General features: G+C 46.0%; 14 protein-coding genes across 14 annotated transcripts; 6 read left to right on the top strand and 8 right to left on the bottom strand.

Annotated features, from left to right (window-relative positions):
* Positions 1-73: 73 nt before the first annotated feature.
* Positions 74-1,405, top strand: F4813DRAFT_376289 (uncharacterized protein). The gene has a single exon (XM_049245100.1). The coding sequence runs from the start codon at positions 249-251 to the stop codon at positions 1,020-1,022; it is 774 nt and encodes a 257-aa protein (XP_049094974.1). The 5' UTR covers positions 74-248; the 3' UTR covers positions 1,023-1,405.
* Positions 1,406-1,512: 107 nt separating this feature from the next.
* On the bottom strand, positions 1,513-3,253 carry F4813DRAFT_376287 (uncharacterized protein). Its single transcript, XM_049245099.1, has 2 exons — positions 2,486-3,253; positions 1,513-2,397 (listed from the first exon to the last, which is right to left on the bottom strand). The coding sequence occupies exons 1-2, from the start codon at positions 2,977-2,979 to the stop codon at positions 1,893-1,895; spliced, it is 999 nt and encodes a 332-aa protein (XP_049094973.1). The 5' UTR covers positions 2,980-3,253; the 3' UTR covers positions 1,513-1,892.
* A 440-nt stretch (positions 3,254-3,693) lies between these two features.
* On the bottom strand, positions 3,694-4,690 carry F4813DRAFT_286049 (uncharacterized protein). Its single transcript, XM_049240548.1, has one exon. It carries the CDS (start codon positions 4,154-4,156, stop codon positions 3,725-3,727), a length of 432 nt encoding a protein of 143 aa, XP_049094972.1. The 5' UTR covers positions 4,157-4,690; the 3' UTR covers positions 3,694-3,724.
* Positions 4,691-4,856: 166 nt separating this feature from the next.
* F4813DRAFT_376285 (WD40 repeat-like protein) lies at positions 4,857-6,911 on the bottom strand. Its single transcript, XM_049245098.1, has one exon. It carries the CDS (start codon positions 6,821-6,823, stop codon positions 5,225-5,227), a length of 1,599 nt encoding a protein of 532 aa, XP_049094971.1. The 5' UTR covers positions 6,824-6,911; the 3' UTR covers positions 4,857-5,224.
* Positions 6,912-7,564: 653 nt separating this feature from the next.
* On the bottom strand, positions 7,565-8,498 carry F4813DRAFT_285976 (cornichon protein). The gene is made up of 4 exons (XM_049240547.1): positions 8,194-8,498; positions 7,892-8,047; positions 7,756-7,822; positions 7,565-7,705 (listed from the first exon to the last, which is right to left on the bottom strand). The coding sequence occupies exons 1-4, from the start codon at positions 8,292-8,294 to the stop codon at positions 7,613-7,615; spliced, it is 417 nt and encodes a 138-aa protein (XP_049094970.1). The 5' UTR covers positions 8,295-8,498; the 3' UTR covers positions 7,565-7,612.
* Positions 8,499-9,133: 635 nt separating this feature from the next.
* Positions 9,134-10,737, bottom strand: F4813DRAFT_400482 (methionine aminopeptidase; the record flags this gene model as incomplete). Its single annotated transcript, XM_049248271.1, has 4 exons — positions 9,134-9,448; positions 9,513-10,059; positions 10,119-10,532; positions 10,594-10,737. The coding sequence occupies 4 exons, from the start codon at positions 10,735-10,737 to the stop codon at positions 9,330-9,332; spliced, it is 1,224 nt and encodes a 407-aa protein (XP_049094969.1). The 3' UTR covers positions 9,134-9,329.
* Positions 10,738-11,177: 440 nt separating this feature from the next.
* Positions 11,178-13,469, top strand: F4813DRAFT_376276 (FAD/NAD(P)-binding domain-containing protein). The gene is made up of 4 exons (XM_049245097.1): positions 11,178-11,398; positions 11,506-11,723; positions 11,786-12,205; positions 12,253-13,469. Exons 1-4 carry the CDS (start codon positions 11,290-11,292, stop codon positions 13,009-13,011), a joined length of 1,506 nt encoding a protein of 501 aa, XP_049094968.1. The 5' UTR covers positions 11,178-11,289; the 3' UTR covers positions 13,012-13,469.
* Positions 13,470-13,730: 261 nt separating this feature from the next.
* F4813DRAFT_285917 (uncharacterized protein) lies at positions 13,731-15,955 on the top strand. The gene is made up of 5 exons (XM_049240546.1): positions 13,731-14,079; positions 14,131-14,176; positions 14,239-15,005; positions 15,063-15,778; positions 15,831-15,955. The coding sequence occupies exons 1-5, from the start codon at positions 14,006-14,008 to the stop codon at positions 15,887-15,889; spliced, it is 1,662 nt and encodes a 553-aa protein (XP_049094967.1). The 5' UTR covers positions 13,731-14,005; the 3' UTR covers positions 15,890-15,955.
* A 66-nt stretch (positions 15,956-16,021) lies between these two features.
* F4813DRAFT_383604 (permease for cytosine/purines, uracil, thiamine, allantoin-domain-containing protein) lies at positions 16,022-17,657 on the bottom strand (the record flags this gene model as incomplete). The annotated part of the gene is made up of 3 exons (XM_049245965.1): positions 16,022-17,123; positions 17,199-17,366; positions 17,446-17,657. 3 exons carry the CDS (start codon positions 17,655-17,657, stop codon positions 16,022-16,024), a joined length of 1,482 nt encoding a protein of 493 aa, XP_049094966.1.
* Positions 17,658-19,310: 1,653 nt separating this feature from the next.
* F4813DRAFT_285903 (uncharacterized protein) lies at positions 19,311-20,116 on the top strand. Its single transcript, XM_049240545.1, has one exon. It carries the CDS (start codon positions 19,400-19,402, stop codon positions 19,961-19,963), a length of 564 nt encoding a protein of 187 aa, XP_049094965.1. The 5' UTR covers positions 19,311-19,399; the 3' UTR covers positions 19,964-20,116.
* A 315-nt stretch (positions 20,117-20,431) lies between these two features.
* Positions 20,432-21,237, top strand: F4813DRAFT_394141 (uncharacterized protein; the record flags this gene model as incomplete). The annotated part of the gene is made up of 2 exons (XM_049247521.1): positions 20,432-20,794; positions 20,872-21,237. The coding sequence occupies 2 exons, from the start codon at positions 20,432-20,434 to the stop codon at positions 21,235-21,237; spliced, it is 729 nt and encodes a 242-aa protein (XP_049094964.1).
* A 55-nt stretch (positions 21,238-21,292) lies between these two features.
* Positions 21,293-22,586, bottom strand: F4813DRAFT_400480 (Pyruvate/Phosphoenolpyruvate kinase-like domain-containing protein; the record flags this gene model as incomplete). Its single annotated transcript, XM_049248270.1, has 3 exons — positions 21,877-22,586; positions 21,564-21,813; positions 21,293-21,495 (listed from the first exon to the last, which is right to left on the bottom strand). The coding sequence occupies exons 1-3, from the start codon at positions 22,126-22,128 to the stop codon at positions 21,293-21,295; spliced, it is 705 nt and encodes a 234-aa protein (XP_049094963.1). The 5' UTR covers positions 22,129-22,586.
* Positions 21,975-23,904, top strand: F4813DRAFT_400474 (uncharacterized protein). Its single transcript, XM_049248269.1, has 3 exons — positions 21,975-22,613; positions 22,671-22,943; positions 22,984-23,904. The coding sequence occupies exons 1-3, from the start codon at positions 22,440-22,442 to the stop codon at positions 23,704-23,706; spliced, it is 1,170 nt and encodes a 389-aa protein (XP_049094962.1). The 5' UTR covers positions 21,975-22,439; the 3' UTR covers positions 23,707-23,904.
* Positions 23,209-26,048, bottom strand: F4813DRAFT_376259 (cytochrome P450). The gene is made up of 8 exons (XM_049245096.1): positions 25,602-26,048; positions 25,231-25,552; positions 25,029-25,177; positions 24,844-24,959; positions 24,640-24,783; positions 24,325-24,572; positions 24,122-24,271; positions 23,209-24,064 (listed from the first exon to the last, which is right to left on the bottom strand). The coding sequence occupies exons 1-8, from the start codon at positions 25,816-25,818 to the stop codon at positions 23,833-23,835; spliced, it is 1,578 nt and encodes a 525-aa protein (XP_049094961.1). The 5' UTR covers positions 25,819-26,048; the 3' UTR covers positions 23,209-23,832.
* Between the last annotated feature and the right edge of the window lie 838 nt (positions 26,049-26,886).

The following is a 26,886-nucleotide window of genomic DNA, read 5'->3' as shown; positions in this document are numbered from 1 at the left end:
TTAGAAAGAAAATTATAAATATTTGCCTGACGCCCAATTCATAAACGCTTTGACCACCCTGGAATGTCGGTTACTACCAGTCAATGTCAAGTGCTACCAGCTGCTAATTTTAGCCTATTGTTGTTCACCCATCGTTGAAGATCGACGCGAATCGGGGTTTCAAAGCCTCACTCCAGTCTTCATATCACATCTTCATTGTCAATCACGTCGGCCCTCAGTATAGTTACATCTGCCAGTAACTAACTGGCATGCTTCGGCAACTCTATACCCGGGCTAGGCCCTCATTGATAAGACCAGTCGTCCATCACCGTCAGTTTAGGAGCCGGCCGCAGCTCAGCTTCCCTAATTATGCGCCGCCGCCGCCGCCGCCTGGTCCATATTTCTCTCCACCACCCCGGTCACGAGGTAGCCGGCTTAAGGATATCGCCCTCGGATCGGTGTTCACTATCGTTGCCTATATAGCATATCACGTTTATTCCTTCCGTCAGTTTTCCAAACATGTTGAGGGCGCTGTAGAAAAATTTAGACAGCAAGATGCTATGGATGATGAGTTGCACCTGAGCTTAGCTGATGCTCGCCGCGCCGGTGATCATGATCGTTTAAGGGAAATTGTTTTTCAACACGCGCGTCGCATATCAGATGGTTGGACCGAGTTTGGTCCGCTACCGAGCTTTCCTGGGACCAAAAATATTATCCCCGAGGAGGATACGTTGATGTTTATATTGTACGGTAACGACGATGTCGCCGCCAGCTTCTATCCCAACGGCGTTCTTGGAATCCGAATAGTCATCAACGCCGAATTAAATGAAGAATTCATCCCTTCGAAGAATCCGAAAGAGGGCGCCGCCCTTACCGAATTGCTTGCTCGGACCAACTACCTAATTGCAGACTTGGTTAGAAAAGGGATGCTGGACGAGGGCACTGAGTTGGTGCTTCATGTGTTCTTACGAGGTCAAACTCTCGAAATGTACTATAATATTAATCTACCTACTCCTGAAGATGAGACCGAAAATGCGGCTTGATAGAAAGCTTGACGCCTATCACCGCTTACGTTACCTACTAACAAGAATTGGCAGTATTAGCTATTTATCCGATAGAATAATATTCTGCTGAGATACCAGGCCTTGAGGGATGGTATTAGGTGATTGTCCTTCATCTTTAGTGCCTACCTTGTTTTAGTTACTACCTATGTTGGCTATAACATTACTGTGACCGGCCCTTGCTGAGGACAGTAGCCTTTCACAGGCACCTATATCGGCTTCATAATAGCGCACTCCAAACTCCGGATAGCACGCAGACGGCATTCTGTGGACAAGGGATATAAAGGGACTGATTCTGGAAAAACTGAAAACTCAAGATTATCAACCAACTTCCAAGTGACCAGCATATATACCCAAAGACAGGCCGTAGTAAGAATCTCAAGCGCTATCGAGAACCTTCAATGAGTTTATCATGACAGAAGAAATAAGGGTAGATTTCACTACAGAGCACGAGAGGATAGGGGACGTCTAGGAAAAGCTACTCATAAACTATATTTGCTCTCATCTCTGATGACACCGTCTTTCATCAATTATGAGATTAAATCGCGTAGTTTACTCTAGTGGCACTATTTCGAGTATTCTAGCTCGTAGGCCACTCATGCTATCTAAAATTTTCAATTAAAGCATTGGAAATTACCAAACTCTTCAATGTGAACGCCCATAAGCACCTAGGTAGCTTTCAATCATAAGGGGTATCATGCTTTCCTTTCGCCGTTTTGGTAATGTCATTCGTAGAAAATCGACGCACAGCCATGAAACATGAAAGTGAAAAACAAATCGGGAAAGAAGCTGTACAAGGAGTAACACAGACAATCTTGACACCAGGATGAATTAAGGGGGCCTCTTTTCCCTTTAGACCGAGGGCGACGACGAGGAATTTCTCCCCAGCCTCTTGCTCTTCTTACCCACGATATCAATCACTTCGGGCTCCGGAATCACTTCGGGCTCCGGCGTCTCGGGGTCCTCAAGCCGAGTAGACGGCTCGCCCACTTCGGGGTCGTCTCTGTACGGGGCAATCGGTGCAGTAGTCTCTTCCTCGTCATCGCGATCGGTAGAAACAAATAAGGGCGCATACCCGCGTGCGCCACGATTCCTGAACCAAGCCGGCGTCTTCCATTCCGGCGCCTTCACCTTCGGGATTGCTGGTAACTTCCACTTTACACTCTTGATCTTAAGATTCGGCCTCGGCAGCGACGCCTCTTCGAGCCACGGCATTCTAGGAGGAGCATCTGGTCGTAGCTGGTGTCCGCAGTTGGGACAATCGGGCGGAACAGCCTGCCACGCGAGGTATTGCGTCAGCCCCGGGATTGCGAGGCCGCGAGAGAATTCGCGTACCGCTAGGAAGAGATGGATCAAACTATGCACAACACACTGGGTTTAGCAAATCATGATTTTGTCTGCTTCTTGCTTGATTTCTAAAGAGATCAGAACACGGGTGAACCTACAAATTAATTAGTAGTGGGATTGTCGCGTATGCGGCCAGCATGGCCGATTCGGCACTGTTAGAGCTGCTGCCGCTGGAATCAATCCATGTGAACACTAAAACTACCATGAGTGCTGCAGCAAGGATCGTATCGACGGCGAAAGTGAGGATTGGGTGGATCGAAGTCGATTTCGGTGCTGGAGCTGGAGTGGGTGCATCAGATGTCTCTCGGCTCTGCTGCGTGTCTTCCGTCTCTGGTCCTCGTTCATATTCCTGTTCTAGAGCACTCTCCTCGGTACCCCCTTGCCCCAGTTCCGGCTCTGGTTCTGACGGTGTCTGCTTACTCTTAGACTGCCGCGAATTTAGAAAAATACCTGCGCCGGCTGAGAAGGCGAGCGGTACCAGGCCGACCGCGGGGGCGGGGCTGCCTGAGACGACGCCGTGCGCGACACAGAGGGCAAACGCAGGCAAGAAAGTAGCGACGGTAACGATGCGCAGTGTTCGAGAGTCGGCCATGGATGCGGTAGCTACCTAAGCTATCCTAAGCTATCGCGACGAGGATCTCACGGAATTGGCATATGTGTATATGAATACTTACTGAAGAAGTGTGGGAAGAGGGGTTGATAAACAAGACGAAACTTACGAGGGTTCAAGTTGAGATTCGTTCAGGCCCATTCAGGCAGCCCCCTGTCCATCTTATCACCGCTAGGGATATGATTCGCTAACCAATGAGGTTACATTGCTGGACCACGGCCCTGCCTAGGCTGGCGATCTTGTTGTTAAGAGGAACTTGATAGGTGATCAATAAGATGTAAACAAATGGTTAGTGATTGAAAAGGCGTAATTGGTGGCAGAGTGCTACGTGGTCAAGTAACACATAAAACTAACGCTGCCGGATAGACAATATAATCATTAAATGTTTTGTAGTATAACTAGTTAATTAATTTCATGAATGTAGAATGAAAGCGTAGACAATTTGTATTAGACAAGTATTAGACAAGGACCTATAAGCTTCGAGGAGGCTGCTTCAAAATATAATTTTCACACAAGAAGATTCATAAAAGGATAACGATATATCGTATTGGCCTAGGTAAGGAGTGTAATAACAACGAGGTTAAATGGCAACTTTGTCAAGCGATGTTGATATCCCATAACATAGCCCTGAACACCCATTGGAAAGCTCGGTCCATACCTACCTAGGTAGTACTGTCTTGAGAAGAATAAGAGCCAATATTACCCCCCTTTTCTTAGCTTAACCCTCTTATGCGATTCGTCGTAGCAATATCGCATTCGGCGCCGGCGGAACCTGCTCGGCAAAAACGCCGGGCTCCATAGGTGACATAGGGCGCAGGATGGTAACAGACCGGAGGATAGTCGTCGGGTATAAGAGGGCCGGACCGCCCACTGCGCATTTAGGACGTACCGGCGGCTTTGGAAGCGGGCGGTTCGGTGGGCCGGGAGCATCACGGGTTGGATGAAGAGGGCCGTAGATGTGTGGCGGTGGCACCTCGTAGATGATGCGGCTAACGGGTGGTGGTATAATTATATCGATCGGCATTGGGCCTGCTTGAGATTGATTTGTGAAGGGGTTTCTGATAGTAAGTTGGCTTGGTAGTTGTAGAAATGGATATAGTAGGTCACAAGTTGGTATGTGCTGAAATATAACGGTGTTAGTGGTGGAAAAAGAGGACATGTGTTTGATGGAAGGCGTAGTTATCTATAAGGAGGAGGAGAGAAAATTAGGTTCGCAAGAAAGATGGAAGATAGCGTTAAATGCTTTTTGAGACATCTTGATCTATTGTTGGACTTTGTATTCGGTCTAACTCGCCTAACCCGCCTAAACCATCTTCTATATGATAAAGTGACGAGGGCCGTTGACTTGGGTGTGACTTGAAGTACTGCTTTGAAGCTACACGTGGCGTCTAGAGGTAAGATAGTAGATTCATGGGGTCTAATTCTTCATCAAGATTGGAATAGTGGACATCGTATGGCCCGGAGCCTATGCTTCGTAGAGTAGCTGAGAGTATTGAATCATGAAGTCTAGTTCGATGCTGATTCATGCTCCTGAATAGAGACGACTTGTAATGTCTTGAGGTTGACTCACGATATGATATTCATTGGGCGTTGCTCTGTCCATAGGAATAATCCTCTTTCGGTACTCCCTTTCGCTGATACGTGGTACTGAAGCGTGTTACTCAAATATAGGTAACAAGCTAGTTTAGGTGCTCTTATCGTCGCTTCAATGAACTAATTCTAGGAACGAAGTAGGCGAATTAATGGGCTGTCTTGGCCTTAGGAATTGGTTATAGTACATGGCCCTGGATTCTCGTTGACGTGAATTTCATAAATGATAGTCTTCTGCTTGACGCCTTCGCCTATGATGAGGCTGGCTAAGAGCTTGGTTTAGTGTTAATGTCTATAGCGACGTTAGTATTACTGAATGTCATTCAAATACCATGTCATGGCTCTTCTAACATAGTTATAGCTACTTAGGTAACCATCGAGTGATTCTTTACCATGTCATGTCATGCCTGACTCCTGGGCCTTTGATGGTAATTACATTCTTATAATAACCATTGAATAGGGCGTGACGTAGGGGTATGGATAAAATGTCCTAGGATAAACGATCTAAAGGGAAACCGTATATTTGAGAATAAGATTGTCCGTTGAAAAAGTCATGTTATGGTATCGACGATGCTTTTGCTCGAGCCCATCCTAAAACGCCGCGTTGTGTCATGTCCTGCTATGCAAACTTCCTGCCTTAATCCCAATATCTAATAATACCATCTAAACCAGCCGCGACGACCTTGCTCGTCTCCTGAGGATGCCACTGCACGCATGTGATCGGCTGGTCACCAGCTTGTAGTTTGTGATACATTTTACACGTCTTCCAATCCCAGAAGCAGACGAACCCACCGCTGTCACCGCTCGCGAGAAACTGCCCATCGGGGCTGCACGCGACATCGATAGCTGTGCCGGCGTTGTTATGCCCTCGGTAACTCTTCTTCCTATTTTGCCTGAATTTGTCATTGGCGCCGTAGACCACGATCTGGTTGTCGGATGATTGGTACGCCACGTATTTGTTCGACGGGTGTAGACACGCGCGCGTCATTGGGAACATGTACGGTTCTGCGACGTACTTGATGGGTACGGGAATGTTGTAGTCCCATGCGCGTAGCGACTTATCGTCAGACGTAGTCATGAACCGTCGGTTGTCGTCTACGAAGGTAATAGTGTTGACGGCATTTAGATGATGATCGTATTCTTGGACAAGCTCCCTCGTCCGCGTATCAAATTGAACGATCTTCTTATCCGACATACCTGCGAGGAATTCATGCGAATGCTCGGGAGAGGGGTTGAACTTGATGACATGAGGTGTCTTGCCGGTTGTAAACTTGTTGATACAGGCACCTGTTTCGGTGTCCCATAGCTTCATTTGGCGGTCATATGATGCCGAGAGGAACTGTGTGCCAGAATTGTTAAAGCAAATATCTGAGACAGCTTTGGAATGGCCAAGATAACTTCGTAAAAGTTCCTTCTGATGGTAAACGTCCCAGATCTTGACCGTGCTGTCTGCACCAGATGATAATAGTAGATGTCCCGAGTTTGGGAAGAATCGAAGAGCGGTGACAGCCTTGTTGTCGTGGTTCTTCCATGTATGAACCAGCTTCTTGGGGATATAATTGGTGATGCTGCCGGGTTCCTTTTCTAAATCGATATCCAGGTCTTTGGGTACGTGCATGTAGGTCCTCCCTTGGTAGTCGTATTCCTCCTGGCCGTGGAATATGGTTTGCTCGTCTCCTAATTCCTCTACCTTTTTCCTCCTGGCTATGGCATCCACCGGTGCCGAGACGACGGTACCGCTTGCCACGACTTCGTCCTCGTCCTCGTCCTCGTAAACGTATTCGACCTCTTCGTCACTTGCTAGTTCTTCATCTTCTGCAACTTCTTCGTATTCGTCCTTCTGATATTTCGCCCAGGGCCCTACGTATGCGCCATCTCCATCGGCGATAGTCGCGTTGCCTTTCTTTTGTCTCGATTGCCTTAGTTTGGCTGCTTCCTCCTTCACTGAAGCACCGGACTGGTATTCCCTCTCTGGACCGCCCTTACGCTCGATGGCGCGATGTTTACTTCGAAAGGTATGCTCGCTGAGGAAAGTCTCTTCTGCATGGCCGGTGAGGATGTTTTTACGTTTTAGCGCATTTGCTTCGTCTTTGTATGGGTTGAGAGGCCCGAGTCTAGGTCGCGCAAGATCTTCGCCGGTGTAAGGCACGACAGCGTGGTCGGGTTCAGCATGTTCGCGTACTATGAGCGCGTCTTGGGGTGCCATATTTGGCGGATATTCTCCGAATTCATTCATTTTGCTTCCGTGTATAATTGTTGATGCGCGCTTGTAAATGGAGTGTCGGCGTGTTTAAAAATGTAGTGGATCTACTATTTTTTTGCACTTTAGCAGCTTAGACGTCAGGGGACTTTGGAGCTTTACAAGCTTCGTTCTTTTGGCTCTCCCGAAGATTACGTGATCATTCCGATAAATCAATAATCCCGGTAATACCTATCAACTCACTAACCTACTGAATTGTAACCATGTACATTTATTACCTAACATAAGATATACGTATCAGGGCTTGAGTATACATACCTAACCTAGGTAATAGGTAATAGGTAATAGGTAATTAACCTAGGTATGATCACATTTGCTAAATGCCTTACATTACTTCTAAATGGCATATTGAACTGACTAAACTCGTACGGATCGGGGTATTATCTTGTGACTTTATTATTTATGAGAATCTCCGGCCCGAAAAAAACTTGCACATACTGCTAATTCAACAGACCTGACCTACTCCCAGGTCGCTTGCTATCATCGTTTCAATCCCATGGTATCGCACGTCGAACGAGACAATCGGGTCATTTTCAATCCCTATCGAGGGACCGCGTTCCATCCCGCTTCGTCAACTCGTCCGGTAATTCTCCCATCTGCTAGCAAATTCACAACTTTAAGGCTCGCTCCAGGGTTGTCTGGATTGATAATGCTCCCGCCGGGTATCTAGAGACCCTATGTAATCGTGGCCTCATTAGAGTCATTCCGTTAGGGTGTTTCGTTTGCGTCGTGTTTATCATTGTGCTTATCCCAAAGTCTCGCAGCTTATTTCGTCTCGTCCTTGATCAAGGCAACGATCATGCTGTACAGGTAGAAGAAGAACATGACCAGATGGAAGCCCAGCTTGATGAATGATTCCTGTAACCAACGTTAGATGAGTCACTCCAAAATGTAATAGATACCCATACCTTCTTGTGAACATTGAGCTTCCTGAAGATCTCGGTTGCATCCAGCAGGTGAGCGTTGTCCACAATCCTACAACTCGTGTTAGAATATCCCTGCAGAGCACTTGAAACTATTTGATATGGCTTTGACGTAACGTACTTCTTAATGTTCCATGCGAGGAGCGGCAAGTTGAGGATCAGTGCCACCCAGTATCCGTTGATCAGAAATAGGAAAGTCAAGAATCCATGTACGGCAGCTTCGGGGATGATATAGGTGTTGAGACGGTTGCATAGGTCGATAGGGTTAATGTAGTCACTGAACAAACGAGTGTTAGCTAAAAGAGCCCGCCAGAATAAACAATAGAAACAATGACGTAGATCATAGGCGCATCCTGTGGCACGCAGATCTGGCCATGAACTTCCAATATCTCTCTTCCTCTCTTTCCAAGGTCTTGCACATACCATTCTAAATCACTATACATAATCGTAAAGAATACTTGAAGGAATAGGTTGACGGCATTTATTAGCACGGCGAAGAGGTATAACCACGCCTCGCCCGACATCTTGACAGTTGTACTTTTGGTGGTCTACAAGGCAGCTGTAACGGTATATAATAAACTGTCGGATATGGAAATCTCTCGTTAACCGGTATGATGGAGCGAAGTTGTGCGGAAGCCTTCTAACAGCGTTTAGCTAGACGGTGTCGGGCGCACGTCGAGAAGGTTGGACGGTCAAAATGGCGGGACCTAGAGTAGGACCTGAAGGAGAGAGAATGCGGAGATAAGGCTGCAGGATTACGGTGGGTGGAAGGGTGGAAGGGTGGAAGCCGATGTTTTTGCGCGAGTGCGAGTATCGAGTATCGAGTATCACAGCAAAATTAGGAGAAAGATTTACGTGCCGTCGGAATGTACTGTAGACGGTATGTCGAAAAGTCCCCGCGATTAATTAAGCTGAGAACGGTGATTTGATTATTTATCGGTAGTTTGAGAAATTTGGGGAGCGGAGGTTTTGTGCGGGTGGATGATGAAAGCGGCTCGCGCGAAGCAAGAAAAAAGCTTGCCTTCCTTTTGGGAGAAGAGGAGATTGGGCCTTGAAGCGGCGAAGCTTGGTGAAGCTTTCGGCTAAGGCCCACCCACTAACAGACACTGCTGATCTGGTTGTATTTAGGTATCTACCTCCTAGGTAGGTAGATTCTACAGTGGACATAACCCTCTAACGAACCCCCACATTGAACTCTGGAGGATGAAGAAGAAGAAAATGGAAGAAAGGCAGGGGACTAGGAATACAAAAGCCACTAGGTTAACCTAATTCCTCTAGCAGTTGCCCGGTACATACGCTAGTGTAAAAATGCGAAAAGGCTAGAAAGGAAAGGAAGAGTTTAACTCTTATAAGTGGTTGGTTAGGAATCTGCAAAAGGGGACAGATAGGTACCTAGGTACATATATTCACCGAATATACATGAACAAAGAAACTCGATAGGGATAATTCTTGCGCCATGATCACTTCGTCTTTTTACTATGCTACGATAACCCTGTTCCCGGTAATATGCATCGCTCGTATTATAGACGAAGTTGTATCATAGCTTACCCACAAAGCTACTATGCATTACCGTTTACTACGACTTCAGCGTTGGGTATCGGTATAGGTCCGCCAGGCGAACTTTCCGTTCGCGCCGTTAATACTTCCACTCCAGTTTCGGTTACTAAGTAAGTGTGCTCTGAACTAAAGTTAGTTGATTTATTTGATTTATTGCGGAAGATACGAGTGTCGACTTTACTCACCAAACTGAGCGGTCCTCTTGCCGTCGATCGTAGTGCTTGTCCAGTTGTCTGGCCAGGTAATGTCCCGATACTTGCCCAGGGCGATCATGGGTTCGATGGTGAAAGTCATACCAGGTTTACATTCTCCCACGGCCTTATTCTTCGCATAATGAGGCACGTTGGGCGGGCAGTGGAACAGAGAATTAACTCCGTGACCGCAATACGTCCTGATAACGCTGCAGTTTTTTGACTTGGCATGCTTTTCAATAATGTTACCGAACTCTCGTATTAGAGTTCCTGGTTTTATAAGCTTAGCTGCCTCGTCCAGACATTCTCGAGCCGTTTCGACAACCCGGACCGAGTCGGGATCAGCCTTAGCTTTGTCACCCACATAATACGTCTCGTTTAGATCCGCATGGTAACCCCCGTGGTAAAGCGAGACGTCAAGGTTGATAATATCGCCGTCTAATAATACCCGCTGGTCTGGAATTCCGTGACAGATAACTTCGTTGACCGATGTACAGATGGATTTGGGAAAGTTGTTGTAATTGAGGGGAGACGGGTAACACTACGGCAGTCAGTTATCGCTATAGGGTTTCCATACCTCAATAAGGCCATTCTGCTTACCTCTCGTTCTACGGAAGCCTTATGGCAAACTTCGTCGAGGTAGTCGGTAGTGACACCAGGTCTCACTTCGGCCGCGACAATATCCAAAACTTCTCGCCCCAACCTGCATACCTTACGCATGGCCTCCTGTCCCTTGGCATCGAGTAGGTCGATCTTGTTCCTGTTGATAAATCGCTCGCTCTTGGGGTAGCCCGTCTCAGCATAGTCGGGATGTTGTATCGACTTGGGGACTGGGCGTGGTTTCGATAATGGATAGACAGGACGTAGCGATCCGGTATACGAGAAGGCGGGGAATGGGTTATAGAAACCGGTAGCTGGATCAGGTTTAGAGACGACCTTTGGAGTTCGAATATGGTCAAGTATACCGTTGGTAGTCTTGCCCTGCGCGATCTTGTGCAGTGCCTTGTGATCATTCTGTAAACGGACAATGTTAGTATATAATGTAAGACCGGATCCGTGGTTGAAGCATACGGACCCAATTCTTCTTGAAGCAATCTTGCGAACAGAAGTTGCTGTCCTTGATTCCTATCTTCAGGCATGTAGGGCATTGTAGGGCAGAGGCATCATTTTCACAGTCTGCCCCCAAGCACTTTTTCTTGGTGGGTGGTTCGGTGGTCATGATGGAGGGGTTCGCTGGAGATCCGATAATGAGAGATATGGGCTGTCGGATAAGAAGGAACAGTATGAACGTCTATGCGCGTATTCCTGAGAGTATGGGAGGTAAGAGTCTATGATATATACCTACAAGTTGGTAAATATTGTAGAACAATGTTGGCTTCTTGGTGGAATGTTATTTTATTGACTTTGTAGAAAGAAAGGCGAAAGGCGCAAGGCGCAAAACCCTTTTCTTGAATGGATTTACTTACATGTACCTACCTAGGTACCTAGGTACATACATAGGTACCTCATAACCCCACATTAAACTACACCCTCGACGGAAGGTCGGCCTTGCCTACCTCGATTCATGCATTTGTAGGTATGTACCTAGGTACCTATAATAACCTATTAAAAGAGTTCGACATCAGTCTTATCAATACTTCCCGCTTCTACCCGGAACATACCATATGATGGTGAGAAATTTCAACTTCGTCCGTATGAGGGACATCCGCGACTTAATTAGGGACTTATAGTTTTTTTTGATGCTGATATATACTCTCACTATCTTTCCAATATGTCGAGTCAGAAATATGTAGTAGTTGGTGCCGGTCCTGTCGGGTCACTCGCCGCGCTGTATGCGGCGAAGAGAGGTCACGACGTTGAGATATACGAGCTTCGAGGCGGTAGGTAGCAATATTCCGTGTGAATTTATCAGTTCCTGAAGCCATTTATTTCCTAATAAGCTGGTTATGAAGCTTATCGTTATGAATTTGATACTGATGTGAAATAGATTTAAGAGATCCTTCAACAACGCCATTAAACTTTACGAAGTCTATTAATCTAGCTCTATCTGAAAGGGGCATTAATGCTATGCGACATGCCGACCAGCAAGATCTCCTCGACCATGTATCATCAGCAACTATTCCTATGCGGGGCAGAATGATACATGGTAGGCGCCCGTCTGGTGAACTATTTGAAGACTCTCAGGATTATGATATCAACGGAAGGGTACTACAGCATTCCGCTATTAGGGGAACTGAATGATTCAACTGGCTAACGTGACAATATAGACAATATTTGCCGCCGACAGAGCCGATCTCAATAGACGACTACTGGATATTCTCGGTGCAATGCCGAATGTTAAATTCTTCTTCAACCATAAACTTACTGGCGCGGATTTCAAGCGACGCAAGGCATGGTTCGAGGTTCGCGGCCAAGACTCGCCGTCGGGTCGACCTGAAGAGATCGAAGTTTCATTCGACTTCATGATGGGTGCTGACGGAGCGCATTCAGCTGTCCGGTATCATCTTATGAAGTTCGCACGAATGAATTACCAGCAGGAGTATGTCGATACCCTATGGTGTGAGTTTCAGATCAAGCCTAGGGAAGGAGATGAGCTTCAAGGTCAAAAATCGAAATTCCGAATATCCCCAAATCATCTTCATATTTGGCCGGGGAAGCAATTCATGTTCATCGCCATACCTAGTGAAGTATGAAAATTTGTTTCCCACAAATCAGCAATACTGACAAATGATAGGATGGATCTTTTACCTGTACTCTCTTCCTACCAAGCTCTGAGTTCGCGAAATTGGAGGGTGACTCGTCCAAACTACCCGCGTTCTTCGATCAACATTTCCCAGGCGTAACTTCATTAATAGAACCAGGTGAACTGACCTTTTCATTCGAGACGAACCCGCATCTCCCTTTGATTAGCATTAAGTGCCAGCCCTACCACTACTCTGGCTCGGTTGTCATCTTAGGAGATGCAGCACACGCAATGGTACCATTCTATGGTCAGGGAATGAATGCGGGGCTCGAGGATGTCCGTATCCTCTTTTCTATCCTAGACAAGCACGCCACGGCCGAGAATAACAAACCAGACAACCCGGGCTCGGTTGACGTAGCCTTTCAAAGAGGATTGGCCTTAGCAGAATACTCGGCCATTCGCGTTTCTGATGCCCACGCTATCAACGACCTGGCTTTACAGAATTACGTCGAGATGCGCGCCTCGGTCCTAAGCCCGACTTATCGTATCCGTAAGTTCCTAGAAGAGTTCATGTCTGTCCATCTTCCAAGTCTGGGATGGCAGACGAAATATTCTCGCGTGAGCTTCGGAAACGAAAGATATTCCGAGGTTGTCGCGAAGAGTAACCACCAAGGCAAAGTTCTTATGCGTGGATTTATTACGATACTATGCAGTCCCATCGTCGCGGGCGTTGTCGTCCTATATTGGACTCGACGTCGTTCCCTTGGCGGCGTATCTCTCCTTGACATAGCTCGTAACCTAAGAAGATAATTTCATAGGTTTCAATTAATAAGATAAGGTGTTTCCATATTGTTTATATTTGCTGGGTTGGGAAATACATCACCTTAAATTCTTATGGTCGATCGACTTCAGGTAGTAGCGACTTTTCCCATCCAGTCACGTAGGAGGATCGATTTCGGTAATATCTACGCACATCTAGGTTTATTCGTAATGCTACGTCGATCCCATATCTTATTGTAGATATTATCATGCGTCTAAGGTCAAAGATGATATGATATAAGTGCCACGACAAGAGACTACCTACGTACCACAGTAAGAATTTGCCCCCGCGTATCATAAACTAATTGTAAGTATCAACATAAAAATACAGATTTAAGCCAGATTCAATTCTAGTCGATTATACCAATGGTCTAACCTAGATGTTTTCTATCTTGTGAGGTAATCTAAATAGGACAAGACCTCTAGCAAGAGTTCAAGGTCGTTCGTAACCTCAAACTTGGACAAAAAGATGAAAAGATATATTTTGGATTTTGGAGCCGTCCTATTTCATCCTACTAATGACTTCATAATCCAGATAGCTATTAATTGGCCCTGTGCTACTGCATCCTATATGCAGTCATCGATGTGGGGTATAAACATGTGAGCGGACAAAGCGGACAAAGCGGACTCTCGGCAGCAGAGCGGAGTCTCCAGCTTATGAACTTATGTTATATTGGGCTTCCCACGTGAGCGGACTTCTGCTCAGAATCCGTATACTTATACGATGTATTGGAAGTGAATGGGTGACTCCTGGGAAGGAGATATAGGTTAAACCAAGCTGCTAGGTGTCGCAATACGACCAACTGTAGTAAATAATATAATGAAGGGACGGAAGAGACCGAAGTCTTGTTAATGAGTCATACACTCAACTATATGAAGTTCGAGGAGCAGCCCTATCACCCTGATTATAAACAACAACCGTCCGCAAGTCCGCTCTTATTATATCACAAGAGCGGATTATCGGACTTCAGTTAGCTACTCGCCCATGATACTAAGTGATTGGTCATTACTCCTTACCAAGATGGAGCTTAGAGCTCAGTTTGCTTGTGTTACTTGTCGGTACGGTATCGCCCTCTTCCTGTCATAGAAATAGTCGCTTATACTTAATAGGCGACTGAAACGGAAATGCCCTAAAGAACTGCCGTCTTGCTCATTGGTACGGTCTAGCAAAGGGGATAGAGTTGTTTATTGCGAAGACTTACTTAGATCGTCTCATAGTGCCTTAGACTCGAAAAGCAATGCGAGTATCCGCCACGAGTCCGGAACTTATACGAGAACACGGCTATCAATTCATCAACTAGCTCTCAAGACACGAATAAAGGAGCAGATCATCAAACATTGATTAACACACCAACAGAGCCAGGTTTTAGCCCTGAACAAGATGCTGTCTTAGGACATAAAGACATACATACCTTTCCGGCTATATTCTTCCTGGATGCTGAGGTTTGCACCAAGCCTTTAGCATCGGAGCCTTGCCAAGTAAGAGGTTTCATAACTCCCCATTGCAGTCTTTCACAAGAGGCAGATGCAATCTGTGAGAAGTACTTCTCTACTGTCCACCAGTGGTTGCCAATATTAAGTAAGAAGTGTGCCCGACGACATATTGCCGAGAACGAATTAGTACCTGATTGCCCCTCCCAACTGTTGTTTCTTTGCATGAAGTTGGTATCGGGGCCATTGCCGGCAGAGGTATCTGCTAGAGCGAATATACCTTACAGAAGGGCCTTAGAGACTTTGCTTAAAGTCGAAAATTCATGTCTTCCCTCTCTTCAGCTCCTCCAATCTGTCATCCTGCTATCCGCCTATGAACTTGGCCATGCGATATATCCGGCAGCTTACTTGCGTGTTGGACATGCTGCTCGGCTTTGTGTTATGATGGGATTTCATGATCGGAAGAACGCTAGCCAGCTGTTCAAAGATGCAGTTACATGGACATCGCGAGAGGAAGAACGCAGGACGTGGTGGGCGGTCTTTTGCCTCGACAGGTATTCCTACTTCTGATTCTTATTGTACTAATTAATATCTGGCTGATCCGTGTCTAGAATCACTAACCAGGGCATTAGCGGATTACCTTTCTCAGCGCCCGAACCAAGTCCAGGAGAGTTATTACCGTGTCCAGAGGGTCCGTGGATTGAAGGCGAAGTTGGGTTTAACGAACCCATTTTTGCAACTTCGTTCTCAAACAATACGAGCTTAGGATCATTCGCCAATGTGTGCCAGGCAGCGCATGTTCTCGGTCGTGTATTGCGCCACCGCGACGAACCCCATAGTAGCCGTATATCCCTTGGTTTTCGGGTATCAGAAGCAAGACAGCTTCATCATATTCTCACGTCCTTATCATCCCATCTAAGTGACATTTCCCAGGAGTCACTTTTGTTCGACAACTCTACGGTGGTGCCCCTGGCTTTATGTTTCTCTGCGCGCCTCATTCTATATGATATATACGCGTGCAACGAGACGTATTCGACGGATTATGGTAGATCTTCTGAAGAAGCGGAGTTACAGAAAGAGTCTATGGCAGGCATCTTTGATGTTACTAGGGGTATTTGGCAACTTGCGTGCCAACTACTTGACTCTATCAATCAGACCGGAGGAGGTGGACTTAAGAACCTCGGTCCGTTTTTATGTCACTGCTTATACGCAGGAGCAAGTGAAAGCGAGTGGCTCATCCTTGAACATGAAGATTCGACTGCGGGCATATGGCTGAAGGACATTGTTATGCTTCTTCGGGTTATTGGCAAACGATGGCAAGTCGCAGGTAAGTACAGTTCGTACCAAGAGAAAGATCCTTGAAGTCTAATATAGTCTAGATGTCTACTTATCGCAAATCTACAAATGGCCTGGATACAATAGTTTGGGTATGTTATAAATGATCACACGATACCGACCGAAGTACTGTAGATTATGTTGAAAGTAATGATCTTGAGAGAATATAATTATTCAAGCAGTCTGAGTGAATCCCGAAAACCAAAATCTTTACACTGAATCATAAATCATAATCTCAAAGTCGCCCTCGGATCTTAATCTCAAACGATCTGATGAGGAGATAGGCTAGAAATGCTACGACGACAGCAAATTCAAACCCGAGATCTCCGGTCTTCTTTGCAATAGGTCCGGTGTACCAATCCGCCTGCATAGATGGAATTATGAACGCCCAGGCGATCAAGACAGACGCCAACGCACTTAGACCTGACGGCAACGCACGGCCGTCGTTCCAGATCTTTGGGTCAAAGCTACTAGGATCACCTTTTCGGAACCACAGGTACTCAATCAAGAAGCACGTTACTGACGCCCCCGCGTAATAACCGATTAGGCTAAGGAACGCCGTCACCGACGTGACGAACGATCTTGAAGCAGGGATCGCTACTGCGGTAATGGCTGCAGTGGCAACGACAGCTAACACGATACGAGGGACTCGACGAAGGATCGGCGCTACAGCAGTCAGGTTGAAGGAGACGCTATATACGTCGCGACCGCAAGTTCCGAGGACAGAAAGACCGAGGACAACAAGGACGAATCGGCCAAAGTCTCCCAGTCGAGTAACCAGGATGCTCCCAATCACAGCACCGATTCCACCGGTCTTATACGCAGCTTCCCAAGAAGGGATAGTGAAGACAGCGCCACCGATCGCCGCGCCAAGGACCATGAGAAGCGAGAACGGCACTGCGATGCCGAATAGACAGTACAGAGCAAGACGGAATCGCGGCGCGGTCGGTGGCATATAACATGCGTAGTCACCCACAACATTGCTCCAGGTAATCATGTTGCCAGCCGCAAAAGCCACGATACCCATGTACTCCTGGGTAGTAGTACGCGTTGGTAGCGGCGTCTGCTGCCAGAGCTGGTCACCTGCGGCGCCGACAAGGATAATGATAGCGATGAGTGACGGGATCCAGGCCCATCGAGTAAAGAAATGCATTACGCGATATCCCATAAAGCCAATGGCCAGCGATATGACCATGATGATGGCGATCGCAGCCTCGACAGGTAATGTACCTGGCCGGACGGCGGCGAGGCATTGTGCACCATTAATACTGCCGGTCACACCGAAGCCGCCAACAATAAGGGTTACGACAACGGATGTTAGAACATTGCAGTATTTTCTATTTGCCTTTACGCTTAGCATTTGACGTTCCTGGCTACCTCATATAGCAACTCATTGGATTCGATGAGCTTACCCAAAACAATACCGCGATTGGATCATCTGCCGCATTCCAGTAAGCGGCGCAATGGTAATAATGTATGCGGCTGGGACAGCGAATAGAGATTGGAGGAACACGATCATTAACGCCGCGTCGCGCAATGTCATCCCAAAACCGAGGGTTGTCGCTGAACCGATACCGATCCTAGAATTACATATTTCAGCTTCGTAGTCCTTCAAAATAATGAATTATATAAATCTATGTTACGCCAGAAGAGTCATACGGTAGCAAGCTCGTCACTGACGTAGCGAAGATGGTCAATACGTTCACATAGCGGGTGTCAGTTCGTTTCTCAACTGGTACAGGTTCGGCACCGCGCATTTCGACACCGTGGTTAGAAAACCTAGTCCAGAACGACGACCGAGGCGCTTGAAACTGGTCCTCAGTCTCGCCAGTTTCACTCATCACAGCAGACGATGATTCCTTAGGGCCCATCTCTACGTCTTGAGCTAGATCTTTCTTCTCGACCATATCGTTAGCCATGATGTTCTGTCGGCACAGGCTGGTGCGTATCTTCTGTCCCTTTTGTTTACCAACGGTTGCAATCTACCCTTTCTATCAACACTGAGGCTCTAGATAGATAGATAAAAAAGAGAAGCCCGGCCTTTTGGTTACTGGCGCATTCATCCAGACGCGGATCCCGTTCCGCATTGTTAGTGTATGTAAGGTAGTATTATGCAAAGTGACATTCTTGTTATGGGCAAGCCATTGGTCCAATAATCCGTTGCATTCGGGGTTAACATCAAATTACGTGGGATGAAGGCCCTGGCTTGCAAGGGTAAATTGATAGTGTCAATACACGGGTCAGTAATGTGTCAATTTCGGCCCGAGCTGTCTTTACAACCTCTTTGTCTATAAGCCGACAAGATTTACTAGGTTACGTACCCAATGTATGATCATAGGTTTGAGGGAGAAAGATACGACTTTCGAGATTTCTTTTACACTCATACCCACCCCAGGGATTGATATAAGAGAAGGGTGTGCTTTTGGTTTCTCTAAACGTCCCGTCTCGGTTGAACTTACAAGGTGTAGTAATCTGGTTTGGATCCAACGAATGGTCAACCATCTTCCGATTACAGCTTTTAACCAGTCTGAGAAACATTTACTCTCCCATCAGTATTTGGGGCCATCAATCCCAGTAAGCTTTAAACTCACAATGAACGTCCTTGGTGTTGATCTCATAATATTCATCGAGCTTGCATCAGCCTTGATGACGACTGCTGAGGGGGAAACTTCATATCCTCCTTGTGGAACTCTGTCGACATTTTCTATTCAAAAATAGCCCGTTGATACCAACAACGACACCGATTTCAAGTTTTGCCTATTCAACTGGCTTTGATAAGTATACAAAGGGTTTAAGTCGAGTCCCGCAGATAACGACCGTTGGGAAATCGCATAGATACAGGTCGACTATAGTTAATTGGACAAAAGGCTAACTCGACTGGGAATACAAAATAAATACCTACCTATGTAGTATCCGATATAAATTGTCTAGGTACCTACCTAGGTAGGTAGGTAGCATTTGGTAGTGAATGGACCCGGACCATTAGGATGCTTAGAATTCAAAGCTCCTAACCTAGTTCATAGTACTTCGTGCTTCAGCAATTACGTTCTTATTTGCTCGCATCCTATCAAAGAGGAATTATCAATGTCTTAATTGCCACCGCCGCTTATCTTCATATAGTTTAGTTATGTTCTAATATTGTTAAAATTGTGTTTAAACTATGTTTGCTTTGCCACAAAAACATTGTTCAGTACCTTACGGTCTATGATTTGCATAGTAGCAAGATATTCCCAGTCATGAAAATGCATAGATAATCCCGTTACCTAGGGCATTGGAATCTATACTTCTGCCGACTTTCAAGAGATAACTGTGTTTCTTTGTTGAAACTGTGGGACATTTCATCAAAGACAGTGACCTGTAACAACTAAAGTGTTGGCAAACAGCTACAGGCGAGGCGGGCCAGCAAGTTTATATAGAAACAACGTTAAATAAATGCACTATGGGATTGTACTGATGTAGTATATAAGGACGCGCCACTATCCGGCTCGTCGTATTGATTTGATCGTAGCATGCATCTGCCACTACCTGGGTATCTACCATATTTCTTAACATTCTAACTTTGATTATTAAGAGTATAGATTTCAGCCGAACTATTTTTTACCTAAAAGACAAAATGACTAGCAACAACGGACCTAAACCCCAAATAAGTGTACGAGAAACTTTGATCCGAACAAAGACTGAGACGCCGCCAAAAGGGTCTGGGTCAAAACGAGTAGGCTTTCTTCGAAACCTATTTCAAAAACTCGGATTGGATAAGAAAAAGCCACAAAGAGGCATAGTCTTACCCGAACGCACTGACTTTGAGGTCGAGGTCGAGGACGCTAGCTTTCCCGCTGTTGACGTGTTTGATGATCCTACTGAATCCTTCATAAGATCAGATGGTACACCACTAGTGCGCGCAAGATCGGTGCCAACGACAAATTATCATAGCACTCAGGTTCTATGGGAAGATGGGAGCACAAATTACTCATTCCAGTGGAAGCCTCGCAAGGTAACATCCATTGGAGATGTTCAAAATCCAGAAATCGAAAGCCGTATGGAACATCTCATTATGCGTTGTGCCATGGATGGGTATGAAGTAACCCCCCAGGAGTCTTATGACGTGCTATTATTAGTAGAAGGTGCTGTTGACGAGGCTGTTGAATATATGAAGGTGTTGAGAGATTTTGATAGTTAGCCCTATCTACCGAATGTCTATTATTAGAATAGCATTAACTATAAGGTCAAGTAAGGTTGATCTGTTCAAGGTATGTTAGATTAGGTAGAAAACCCCCTCGTAGAGCGGGTCGTTTTAACGCAGTTGGTTTATTTCACACGAAGTGTTGTATTCATTAGGTTAAGTAGGTAGCCTATAAGTGATTTGTTGGTGACTTGTTAATGTCCCAGTTCCGATTATATGATCGTAACTCGGCCGACTTCGTATGAGCTGGTCGGATTTACCTCGGAGTGCCTCGGATTTAAAACATAATGACGAATAGATACAGATATTTGCCTGGGTATGCAGTCTCAAGGATTGTATAAAATCACGACCAAAGACGCGCTGGTTTACCTGTGAATATTCTTCAATATAATATGAGCATCTTTCCATCGTGTATCTCTTTTTAGCAGCAGGTTCTTGAACTTTCGAATCGTATGAACTATTAGAATGGGCTCGACGTTGTCATCGAAACAGGGGGATACGGGCTTGGTGGAAGACTATCGGCAATGGAAGGCAATGGGCCAAGGTGGTACATCACGTAACTGGACCGGATATATGTCTCAGGCTGCTACCGGAAAGACTAAGGCGTTTGGTGCCGACGAGACGATCAAGCCTGGCTTCTATGAAACCCCTGAGAAGCGAGCCACCGGATGGAAGAAGGCCACAGAGCAGCAGAAAGCTAATGCTCAGAGATCTTTTCTAAAAGAAAGTCTTCCGATACGGTCGGGTCCCCGAGCTAGGGCGAAACCCTATGTGTTCCCTCAGCGTGAGAGGAACGCCGATCACCCTCAGGATCCGGCAGTCAAACAGGTATATCTACTAAGCGATATTCTACGCTATGTAATTTCGTAATAAAAGAAAGGCCCTACTAACAATCACCTGTCAAGGCGTATCTGGAGGCTTTCGATAAGTTGGGTGAAATCAACACGGATACTGAATGGAAGACGTCAGTGCTCGAGAAACACGGCCAGGCGCTGTTCATGAAGAGCTCGGTCCCGCTTTCACCCCTGGCCGGTCCGTCTTCTCGGGAGATCTGTCACATCCACAGCACGGATCTGTCCGGCCATGTCACCTTGTCATTCATAGATGCGGAGGAAGTCATATCAAAAGGTTGGGGGGAACGTCACCGCTTGAGCGGCACAGACTGGATCCACATAGGCTTTACGATGCTCTATGTGCCGAACACGATAGAGGAAACGGAAATTCTTATAAAGATCTTCCAGGCCGGCATTGATTATATGAAGAGTGGTTAATTCACAGATTCTGGGCACGTTCAGGGCTGATGCATTGAAATTGATATTTGCAAAGTCAGTCCGCTATATGGATTTCCTTTAACTTCTTCGTGTTGTTCGTAATTGCGACCTCTACCGGGATACGTTCCATGCTGCTCGCACCATAAAATCTATGCACCCCCTTCGTTCGGGAAAGGACATACTCCGCGTCTTTAAACTCCACGATTGGGCCGCCGTGACATAAAACGATTATATCTTCCCTTACATTTATTACTGCGTCTCTATATCTTGGGTTAACTTGACGCTCTTCTCTAGAGTCTTCCCTGTCTTTGCTCCGATCCCCTTACTTGTTGTTAGGCCCATGTGCGCGACTATGATATCAGCACTGGCCTTTGCCATGCTAACTGCCTCCTCAACATTGAATATGTAGGGCGAGGTGACGAGGCCCATCTCGGAAGCAATTCGTATCATCTCGATCTCGAGTTCGTAGCCCATGCCGGTCTCCTCTAGGTTGGCCCTGAAGTTTCCATCTATGAGTCCGACGGTAGGAAAGTTCTGAATGCCGCTGAATCCTAACTCCTTTATTTGCTTTAGAAACTTCCGCATGTCTCGGAATGGATCGGTTCCGCAGACACCAGCGAAGACAGGCGTATGTCAAACAATGGGCAGAATTTCCCGGGCCGTGTCGACAACAATGGCGTTCGCATCGCCATATGGCAGCAGGCCTGCATGGGAGCCTAGACCGGCCATTCGGTAGCGGCCTGAGTTGTAAACAATGATAAGGTCGGCACTGCCAGCCTCAAGAAATTTGGCGGAAAGGCCAATGCCAGCCCCAGCGCCGACAATTGGACGATGAAAAGAGATAACTTCCCGTAGGCGTTGGAGAATTTCCGGGCGCGAATATAATACCATGATCAAGGGTAACGGGTACAGTTTTGGGCGTCACTTGTATAAGTTGTGTGGCCTCAGTTCCCGTCTTAACCTCTCACAGGGAGAGGAGGACAAGGAGGGGTTAAATGGAGTTAAAGGGGTTAAAGGGGTATCAGTTGTGCGAACATCGAGTACTATACGTAATACTCAGCTCAGATTCGCCAGAGCAACGCAATATAATCAGTTTATTCGACGTCTTCCCCGCTTAGTGTTACTTCAGGTATCTTTGGCAAGATGGTGTTTTCTCGCATCATTCTTCACTTTTTACTACTTCGAAACTCAAGAGATGCTTCATGCCTCCATCGAAAACTTCTATCGCCGTAATTGGCACACTTGATACTAAGCTCGAGGAATTTCTTTATCTCAGATCCCAAATTCTTGAGAATGATCCTTCGCTAGTTGTCATTCTAATTGATGCGGGCCGATTCGTCGTGGAACATGACGCTATAACCATCAAGCAACATGAAGTATTAAAGGCTAGCGGGTTCCAACGAGGAGACGGCGCTCTCTTATAACTTCCTCAGTGTGAACTCATCAAATTTATGATTAAAGGAGCCATTAAAATAGTCAAGCAGCTCAAAAACCGCAAAGAGATCCAGGTTATAATTAACCTTGGCAGTTCTGGAAGGACTAGCATCTCTTCTGCCGTCATGCGAGAGCTTCCTGTGACATTCCCAAAGTTGATCGTATCCACTGTCGCCTCTAGTGATGTAAGCTTTTATATCGAAGAGACTGATATTACTATGATGTACAGTGTGGTTGATATTGCAGGTCTGAATGAGGTATTGAAGGCGGCAGTGGACAACGCTGCAGCGGCAATCGTGGGCATATGCTAAGAGAACTAATAAAGGTCATAATAATATCGCGACTACCAAGAAGGGAATCGGAATCACGATGTTTGGAGTCACCACAAAAGGGGCAAATGCTGCACGCAAGAGGCTGGAATCTTACGGGTTAGAAGTCTATGTGTTCCATGCTACGGGGTCTGGCGGGCGGTCGATGGAAAGATTAGTTAAAGAAGGTCAACTCCACGGCATCTTAAATCTGATAAATCTGACTACCACCGAGCTGGCTGATGAATTGGCTGGTGGCGTATTTAGCGCCGGCAATAGCAGATTGATGACTGCTGCCAAGGCAGGCTTGCCTCAAATAGTCAGCGTCGGTGCTCTGGATATGGTAGACTTCGGACCGAGTGACACTGTGCCAAAAGAATTTCGGGAGAGAAATCTCATCGAGCACACTCCTTGGTCAACCTTGGTGCGAACAACAGAGAAAGAGTGTGAAGAATTGGGAAAGAGAGTAGCGCAGAGGCTTAGGGAAAACTGCATTGGGTCTGAATTTACAGAAGTATGGCTCCCTTTGAGGGGTGTCAGCGCTCTTGATGTACAAGGACAGGCCTTTTACGACAAGACATCTGACGAGGCGTTATTTACGGCTATCAAGAATAGGCTTGAAGGGAGTGGGATATCGGTCAATGAGCTTGATACTGATATCAACGACCCAGGTTGGTCAGAGAGTATAGCTAAAAGGCTCAGCGAGCTTATTGAGCTGAAGGGATAAAGTCAGAAATGACGAGCAATAAACTGTGGTTATCCGCGGCAATCCAGGCAGAAACCCCGTACGATCATACCAAAATGATTCAATATCATAGAATGAGCTGTAAAAGTTATCCATCAAGTCCTTAAGTTACTGAGCATCCTTAACTGTCTCAGCAAGAAGTCTTTGGGCCTTCTCAGATCTGGGTCTAAAAACTACATCGAGCTTGCCAGGATGGCTCGATAATCCAGTGCTGAATTGGATAGTTTGTTCAATAGCCTCTCCATCTGGCCCAACAGGTTTCGATATGTCAGTTGTGGCGATGAGAGTTGCCATAATTATCCACACCGATGCTTGTGCTAAATGACGCCCAACGCATACTCTATGTTACTTATTAGAGATACACCCGCAGTAATACGATCAGGTATATTTAACTCGCCTGCGACCGAAGCCAAACGGGCCAACCAGTAGAGGCTCGCCATCCCCGCCTTCTTCCTTTGGGATATATCTATCCGGGTTGAACTTCTCGGGGTCCTTATACACGCTGGAGTCTCTAGACATAGCGAATGTATTGTAATAAACCACAGTCCTAGGAAGTTAATTAGCGAACACTCTACACCGGCTTCTAGACTAAGCACATACCCTTTGGGGATAAACATTCCATTGTAAATATCATCTTCTAGGGACCTATGAGGTATTCCAATGGGTGATAGGGGTCTCCATCTTGAGACCTCCTCGACTAAATAGTCAATGTAACGTAAATTTGGCCTGTCTTGGAACGTAGGGAGTCTTTCTGTTCCAACTACCCTATCAATCTCGGCTCTCGCTTTTTGAAAAACTTCAGGATTCAGCATCATATTCAGGATGGCAATAGTCGTCGTAGCGAAGGTCTAAGAAATATTGTGAGTTATTACGATCTTTCCTTGATGGGTACCTGGATAGAGAATGGAAACTAACCGTATTAGAACCCGCGATAAAAACGGCGCCAGATGCACCCTGGATGTCTCGAAGTGTAAGCTCATTAGCAATACCTTTCTCCTCATTTTCTTTGTGCTTAGTGAGGAGTGAATATGCGAATGATGGGTTGGCCGTCCCCTCATCCTTGCTTGTGTTAGCGGTGACACAGGAAGCCACAGGAAGCAACATGGCACGAAGACCTACAAACTCTTTTTTGATGGCTGAAAACGGAATATTGTGTAAATTTTGAATAGCCCATCCCCATTTTCGCGCGTGCTGTAGGCTTCTTGAAAAGTTAAGAAATTGTGGGATGTGTCGAACTTTACGACTTGTCAGTTGCACTTCCGTGGTGTCTTCTCACTTTTTTTGGGGGGGGGGGGGGGGCATACATGATGGTAGATAGTCAACTAAGGCAGTTCCCGGGTTTCCTCCTCCTCCGGTAGCCATATTAGCATCTATCGCGATTTTGATATAAGGGTCGTCATCTGATCTAACAGTAACACCAAATCCAATACGAAGAACTATCGCAGAAGCAAAGCTTCACTCTATGTTAACTGTAGAACACGACACTTCAATATCACCATTACATACCGCCGAAGTGAAAAGTCCCAAGCCTCCGGGTGTTTAAGAATTCTTGAAACTGCTTGCCTCGCTTCATCTTCCTGAATTGGTCTGTAATTTGTGATCGCCGTCTTGGTGAATCCCGTTTGTAAGACTGAACGATGCAAACGAAATCTCGGTCCGTATGGAAGAAAAGTTAAGGTCAAACCCCATCCCATAACATCAAACAGGACAAATCTAGGTCTGTCTAGATAATTGGCCCCGCGCTTATCCAAAAGCTCATTCGCAGCCTTCTGGGTGTTAAGGACGACCATATGGTTACCCAACACATTGAAATAGATGATATCGGAGTCTAGTATCCATTTAGTGGCTACAGCATGACAGTTGAGTAACCTACTCACCATACTGCTTAGCATATTCCATATGCTTAAAGTGGGCATTTTCTGTTGGTAGCCTCCTGAAATGCCCGAGGATGGGCTCCGCTGGAGGAGACGGTGGAAGTGGATATGGAAACCTTCGATACAGGGTTCTAAAAGCACTATAAATAAATATCCCAGTGACGATGAACACTACGCCTATGCGTGTAAGTGACTCGACGAATGATTTAGAACTGTCCATATTGGACAGTGCTACTAAGACCTCTTGAATTTGGAATGGCCTCTCTTTTACGTGTACATAATCATAACCCTAGTCGTCTTCGTTCTTAATTGAGGATCATCTCGCTATTTCCATATCAGGTAACCCGAGTAGTGTCGACTTCAGATTGAGTCGTGGCTTGAAACTAGTTGCCGCTATCTATTAGCTTAGACGAATTTTAAGAGTATGGATATCGATACCTTTCGTTGGTGACAAGAGACGAAGATGGGGTCAACCCGTTGTCCGGAAATGCCACCAGTATACCCCTGAATCCCAGCCCTATACCCCGCCATGACCGAAGGCCCCTGCCAATAATATAGCCTTGAACGAATAACTATAGGTACCTATCGAAGGCGCGCCACGCAAGCCATGTAATGCAGCCATGTGGAAATATCTACAAGGGTTCGCACTATTTCGAAACTAAATTCCTGACGTTCAACAACAACTAGAGTAGACGGATGGACTTTGAGTATCATGAAAATGAAGAAGTATATCTCATCGCAACTTATAGACGTGCGAGACAGGTAGGCTATATAGGACATTTACGGCCATGAGTAGGAACGACCACTAGAAACCTAGGTACCCAGTGAGTATCTTACACACTCAGGTAACTAACTATTATGGCAAGATACAGAATCTTCCTAAAAGCGTCGGGGATATTGAAGTTGAATAACAGCTCTATTTTATTGCTTCTTATTATCTACAGGTAGGTAATTTGAATACTTCTCTGGCTTATGACTGTTCTGTATTTACGTCTAACTACCAGTCATCCCAATATAAATCGGCTTTTACACTATACATAGTGTGGATCCTAGCTTTGATACCTGTACACCATGTCAATCAATCATCCTTGGTGTGTTGGTGTCGCCGCATTATTAACTCTATCTAGTTAAGACCTTTACATCGTACGTGCTATCCTTGCAAAATATTATAGTCTTCGGCCGAGATGGTCAAACATACAATTAGTGGCTAATGTATCTAATATCAAATACTTAAAACTGACTCTTAAACGAAGTGAAGTCCGATTCTACTCCCCTAATGCTCCCATCT

This window comes from Daldinia decipiens, assembly GCF_022478715.1.
Source record: "Daldinia decipiens strain CBS 113046 unplaced genomic scaffold F4813scaffold_55, whole genome shotgun sequence".
In the NCBI taxonomy this organism is placed as follows: domain Eukaryota; kingdom Fungi; phylum Ascomycota; class Sordariomycetes; order Xylariales; family Hypoxylaceae; genus Daldinia; species Daldinia decipiens.
Note: the sequence above shows the minus strand (reverse complement) of the source record. Positions and strands in the feature narration are given on the sequence as shown.